Here is a 7020-nt window from a genome sequence, read left to right on the forward strand (position 1 = left end):
CTCCCTACTTCATTTTCTTTCTCCAACCACTGCCGTGTACATCTTCCTGCTCCCTCTAAAGTGCATTGCTACTATGACACATACATATGTATAAATATGTAAATTCATTCTGAGGAGTTCATTGAGCTTTGCTTGTACGTGTATGGTTTTAGAGCCAAACACTTGATAGCCAACATTCAATTAGGAGTTTCTGGAGAAGACTGACTACTCTCTCTCTCAGCTGTTATTATTTGCCCATAGTTTTTCACCTAGGGGTGGGGCCATGTGGGATTTCACCCATTTATGCTGACATGACAGCCAGGGTTGTCATTATTCAGATCTTACTTAGGCTCCCATATTGTTGAGATTTCATGGCTGTAACTTCCTTGCCATTTCTGAAATATGATAGTCTCTCAGAGTCTGTGGGCCTTTGGCTCTGTTTGGTGGGTTGGACAGTACCTGAGACAAGTCTCCCTTTGTAAGAGTCAGTTACCCAAAGGTCCAATGCTCTGGTGAGTTAGTAACTGTTTTCATTATTTCTTTCAGGTTTTTGTTAATTTTGCAACTGAGCAGCTGCAAACCTCACACTTTCCTGATGATCCGCCATCCACTGATGGTCACCGTCTGTTCCACTCACACATCTAGGCACCAGAGGAGTAAGCCTGTCTCTCAGCACAGTTCATCAAAGATCAGACACAGGCCCAGCTGAGGATCTGGAACAATGCTGTGGCAGTCATGTACTCTCTCCTTTCTTTTCTACTTTGAAACTCTACGTCTATAAATAACCAACAAACTGAAAGGTCATCCTCTAATGTAGACTCTTTAAGATTTTTTTCCCCTCTGCTTGCTAAGCCAGGTAGGTGACAGCTTCTCTGTGACAAACACAGCAGTGAACTGAGAAAGCCCAAACTAAGAGCTACAGGAACCAACAGGGCCACCCTAGAGCATGCAAGCCACACACTGCATCTTCATTTTAAATAGACTGGGTCCCTAACTCATTTGAGTTGGAAACAGTTCAAGATTCATTTCTGTTTCTTCACATTTTAAAATAAGTGCCTGGCAATATAAATGCAAACTTTTCCAAAAATTAAATTCAATATGGTGTGACGTGAAGAAATTGCCATATGCTTTCCGGCTTTATGCCAATCCATCAGCAAAATATCAGACATTTGTCATTTATGACCCTCGTACCATAATCAAACAGAGTAATTGTGTGTGTGGTTATAGAGGGGAATAAAAGAGGATTGTGTTGTTGTTAATTTGCATGACTAGTTGTTGTCCTAAAATTCTAAGCCAGTTTGTTTTTTTGAAGTATGGAGGGTCCCATGTTGACAGCACTGGCCTCACCTGGAGCTTAGTGGAAACTCATGTTCTCAGGCCTCGTCTCTGAGGGAGAACTTCTAAAATCCCTGGGATGTGGCCAAACACTCTGCGTTTAACCATGCACAGTTTGGGTTGGCAGCCAGTGCCCCCCAGGCAAAGTGTAGGCCAGGAAGGATTAAACACAGCACATAGTAACTGAATACTGAGCTTTAAGTATTTTTCAAAAGTTCTCTAAAAAACATCACCCTCTGAATTGCTGCCCTCAAACATAGGGCTCCCATAGGCTCTATTAAAATAATAAATAACACCTTACAGTTAATAAAATGTGTAAAATCAATGTGTCAACTACTGAATGGGATTTCCAGTCAGATACTGCTGAACATTTTTAACAGCACTTTTTTTTTAAACCTCGATGATGGACCGCATTAATTTTGTTGAAGAATTTGGCCTTAGCCGGCATTAGCTGGCTGGGTAATAATAGCAGTGCTATAAAGAAAAACCTTAACTGTGCCAATTTTTTCTCATACCAGGACTTCATTAAACCTGTGTTTTCTGGATATTCCTTATTTTTGAGATATTTTAGTAGTAATGATTTATCCAATTGTGGGCAGCTTTGATGTCACTGGTTTTGATTTTCATGTATCAATCTCATAAATTACACTTTTTGGTAACGAAAGCACAATTTAGGACTTTATGATTTTCCTTTCCTCCCATTCTGACATATTGCATTGTGAAGATGAAAGACAACCTTTTATGTTGTTGAATCAATAAATACCAATTTGTGAAACATGAATATATTTATACCGTAGTGAGTAAATGAGATGTGCTGTAGTGTAACCTGGCTCTTGAAAGTCATTGTGCTTGTGCCTGTATTACTTGCATCTTTATTTGTGTCTTTGGGAATCCAATTTAATTTGGGTAAGGAGGAAATGGAACAACTCCACATCTTTTACAGTTTGAAAGGTTAAAATTTAATTGAGTTTTACTCTGCGATGTCCTCCTCTTAGGGGTTCTTTTCTGTCTTTGAACTGCTGTATTCTTGAAGTTTGTGCTTCAAGGTATGCCTTTGAACAATAAGCAGGAAGAAACAGGAACCCAACATGCTAAAGTGGCACATCCCAGAAGACTGGACACAAAGGTCAAATATTATGCTAATGTTGAAAATGCCATTACCTTTAGAAGTCATGTGGATATTTTATGCCTTTGCAGTTAAACACTTGTCTTAAGACTTTGGAGCTGAAGGTCATACAACTGAGACTTTTAAACAAACTATCTTCCCTGGAAATCATCTTGAGTAGAAACTTTATAGGGCAGAGGTTACAATGGTAATTTCAGTAATGTAGCACTTATTGTGTGCCTCAGCTTCACTAATTAATACATGCTATATTAAAATCCACATGTAAAATAATTCAAAGTATTCAGTAAAACTTGATGGCTTAAGAGTATAGTTAGGTTTGTTTATTGAATATTAAATTGAAAAGTAATCTAACACGACAATTTCAAAACATTTAAAAATGCATACATCTATTTGTGTTCACGAGAGTGGCTTGAGTGCTTCTTTTATTTTTATATATTTATTTATTTATTTTATTTATTTTACTTTTTTTTTGCTTGAGTGCTTCTTAATTACACATTTGCTCACCCAAACCAGGGCAAGGGAACTTTACATTTTGAAGTAGATTGACTGTGTATCTCATTTGGTATAACTTAATTTTATACTTGAAAATTTCAGAACCTTTTTATACATTCACAGGTTTACACAAACATGTGCATTTGTTCCTTTAAATAATATATACCAGACCAATTAAAAAAACCTTTGTCCATAAGCAGATGGAGGTATGGCAAACATGGGCCTGACAGAGTAATTGATGAAAAAGCTGTGGCTCTGTCCTTGAGTTTGTAAACAGATGAAGATGACAAGGTGAGGTCACACAGGATGAGCTCTGCCTGCTGTGCCCCACATAGTGATCCAGCAGTCTGGGAGTCTGGGCACAGACTCTGCTACTGAGTGGGCCTTTGACATGGAGAATGGGGGTAGGATAGCATTTAATGTTAAAAGAATATGAGAGCACACTAACAATATTTAATGGGCAATGCATATTTGCCCATCGCTCTGGGAGACTCTAATACAGAGTGAGAGTATGTCTCTCTTAAGAACTTCATTATATTCCAAGATGACCGTTAGAGCTCTTGCTATTTCAGTGATAGAGGGGCAGGGGACCAAAGGGCTGTGGGGAGGGAAGGGAAAAGGAGAAGATGAAAGGCAAAAGGGGAGGAGGGATGGGAGAGAGAGAGATTGGACTAAGGGCACAAAAGGACAGCTATCTTCAGAGCTTTGATCAGCCTAACCCATTTTCATCTTCTAGAAATATTCATAAACATGTAAGCATGTTTGCACAGGGCAGTTATTAGCCTTGCTGCTGACCACCGTAGGGCAAAGTGGAGGGTTCTAATTCTATAAAAGCTAATGGAAACCAGGAATTTCTCCTACAGGAACGCAGACAGGCCTTGTGGTCATTTTGCATGGGAGCAGAATACGTTGGATTTGCACTTGTTGAGTAAGAGCAAATTTTGTGACTGTCTAGGTTACATGAATATTTTCAGGATTGAAGCTGTGTGTTCAGATCTATAGAGCAAAAGCTGCTTTCGTTTGTTAGCATTATTGTCAAATTTAGCACAGTAGATAAGGGGACTATTTTATGGAGATAGAGAGTTCCGTTTGGCCTAAATAAATAGCCCTGCCATTTTTTCACAGTGAGAATTCCTATGGAGTTCTCTCATGGATAAACAACTCCTATTGGGAGGAGTTTCTAGAGGCTGGAGGAAGCAGCATTTTCCTCAGTCATTTGCTCTTGTTTGTTTTCACAAACAGATAGCAAAGCAATGTTGACTGCAGCAGCAATGCCCGCAGTAACCAGGTTATGAATCAGCCCAGGTGTCTAGCAACAGTTGAATGGAAAAAGAAAATATGGTATATCTGCTAATGGGATTTTATTTATCCACATAAAACAATAACATTATGTTATTTGCAGGAAAACGTGTGTCCCATTTGAGATCATCATTTCTGCTTTAATTTATAAAAGTAATTTTATTTATTTATTATTTTACATATATGTTTATATTATTACACATATATACAATAAACTACATTATATGAAATGGAATAAGCTATCCTCAGGAAGATAGTGGCCAGGTTTTCTCTTACATGTGATCCTAGATCCTAGTTTTATATATGTATATAAATACATACAAATGCACACACAGCCACACACACGTACACACATATAAACATTTGTATATGTGAAAACAAAAAGCCTGGAGAAAAGAAGGAGACAAATAGGGTGGTGGGGAAGGAGAAGAAAAAGAGAAACACATGGAAAGCCAAATGGCTGCAGTGCATGGCATACTTGAAATAAACAGTGTTTGAAGGCCAACACTACGTGCAGTGAATGTTTGCCTAAGACATAGCCCACCACCTCGTAAGTCAGCTTGTCTATTTCATTTTTTACATAGAAAGCTCTTTTGAGGAAAATGAGATCTACTGAGCTAAATCTGAAATACTTGGCAAAATCAGTTGTTTAAATCATATGTCTAGAAACCTTTCTCTAAAGTGGCATCTGTGTCCTTCCTTGGCTGGAAGCTAGAGCCTCACAGATGTTCTGCCTTGCGATGTCTAGTTCCTCACTTCCTGCTTCCTCCTTCTCTGCTGTGCACCAGATGTGCATCTCTATGTGTCTCCAACATAGAGCAAGCAGCTCCACTCTCCTAAGGCCAGTAGGCACTGAAGCACTCCTGTCTGCTCACGTCTCTGGTCATGATACCCTTCCACTCTTTGTATGCATGGTTTTTGCTTTCCTGGCTTGTCCAATTCTTGCATTTCATTTTTAGGCAGTGGGTCTTTCCATGAAACTGGTCAGACCTTGCAACCTTATTTCTTAGAGCTGTTTCCAGATTAGACTTTTAAAAAGAGTGATAGTCTTTGACGTCTCTGCATCACCAGTTGCCACCAACTGGCTTATGACTCATGGTTCATTTTTCCCATAAGCAGCCCTCTCTGCTGAGCTGCAGATGAGACTCAGAACCCATCTGGCTCTCCACTCACGTCTCATCAAAGCCATTCATCACCTTCTATGAAGCTTGCCAGGGGGCATAGCCACCTACCTTCTAGTAACAGGAGCTGTTCTTTCAGGGCTCTTTAACATCTGCTGCTTCCTCCATGTCCCAGAATCCTTCCTGTGCTGTCAGGTCCTGCGGATCATCTGGGCATCTCTTGCTTGTGTTCCTATTCCTCTTTTCTTTCACAATTATAGCAAAAGCTTCCATTCTTTCTCCCCAACATTGTACCTTTACCACACAACAATAGCATCTTAGTAGCTTTCTCTTAATCAGATTCTGCCTCCTTTTTTTCTATTTTTTAATTAAATATAAATTTTTTTACATATACATGTATGTATATGTACATAAACTACCTATAGCAAGACACAATGTACACATATGTACAATTGGTGTTTTAGGCTGCCGATCCAGCCTCTTTGGTAGACGTGACCATGGAAGACCCAAGAAACATGGCTTTTTCACATATCTACACATATGTACACATATGTACAATAAACTACCTACAGCAAGAAGAACCATGACACAATCAGAAATTATACAAATGTTACATTCTGAGTGTTTTGGCCATTTGTATTTGACAGACTTGAAGAAAACATCTTTCTTATCTTGGTGCATCTAAAATTCTGAATGTAAATCAATATCTATCATATCTCATCATTATCAACTTAGAACCTCTATCTAGATCTAAACACATCTTAACCCCTAAACCACTAAGTTCAATTGCAAACCTAAGCAATGGGGTGATGTGCCTCCTCTCGTCTTCAGCTGTGAACACATTTCCACTCTTGATGAAATCTCAATGCCTTACCAGTGTTTTAGGGACAAAGAAGTAATTCTTAACCATGGCTTGAAGTCTCTGACTTACTTCTCCCTTCAGCTCTTTGAGCTCCACTACTGTGCTTAGGTAAGTCCGGATGCAGAATGTGTATGTGCCCGTGTCTTCCTGAGCTGGGCCTCCTCTTCTCTCCTCACCATTGTTTGCCTTGAATGTCACTGGTCTCCACGTGGTGAAGGCTTAGGTCCCAGTCAATGGTATTTGGAAGCCAGGAAACAAAAGGTGGCATGTTCTGAGATGTAACCAGGTCCTCATGGCTGTGCCCCAGAAGGGTACTGAAAAAGTCTCGGCCCTTCTGCTCCCTCGCTCTCTCCTGCTTCCCAGCTAGGAGATGAACAATTTTCTCTACTGCCTGCTTCTACCTGATGTGCTACCACAGGCTCGAAGCAGCAGGGCATCCAATTAGGATCGAAACATCTAAAAGCCCAGAGCAGCCTGAACCTTTTCTCTTTATAAATTGGCTATCTGAGTATTTTTGATAATAGAGGAAAGCTGTCCAACTCACTTCTCAAGTTCATATGTCATTCAAAGATTTGCTCTTTTGGGCATTTTCTTTAACAGTGTCCGTGGTTTTTTCTATAATTAATTCCTCTTTTTTTTTTTTTTTTTGTTGTGTATGCCCTCTTCAGTAAGACCATAATTATAATATCACTATAGTCTTTTTAATGTTTTAAAATTTTATTGGAAAAAATGTTTATCTCCTCCACTAACTTGCAAATTTCATTTGGCCAATGACAATTCTCTCTCTCTCTCTCTCTCTCTCTCTC

The 7020-nt window shown here is 39.3% G+C and overlaps 1 protein-coding gene across 1 annotated transcript in view; it reads left to right on the forward strand.

The window, feature by feature from the left end:
* The window catches only part of Abca13 (ATP binding cassette subfamily A member 13), a 403635-nt gene extending 402940 nt beyond the window's left edge, over window positions 1–695 (forward strand). Inside the window, exon 61 of the mRNA XM_051164717.1 lies at window positions 526–695. Coding sequence (XP_051020674.1) covers window positions 526–624 — 99 coding nt within the window. The 3' untranslated portion in view covers window positions 625–695. The remainder of the gene's footprint in view (window positions 1–525) is intronic.
* The last annotated feature ends 6325 nt before the right edge of the window (window positions 696–7020 follow it).

The sequence above is a fragment of the Acomys russatus genome, chromosome 22, assembly GCF_903995435.1.
Source record: "Acomys russatus chromosome 22, mAcoRus1.1, whole genome shotgun sequence".
NCBI classification, from domain to species: domain Eukaryota; kingdom Metazoa; phylum Chordata; class Mammalia; order Rodentia; family Muridae; genus Acomys; species Acomys russatus.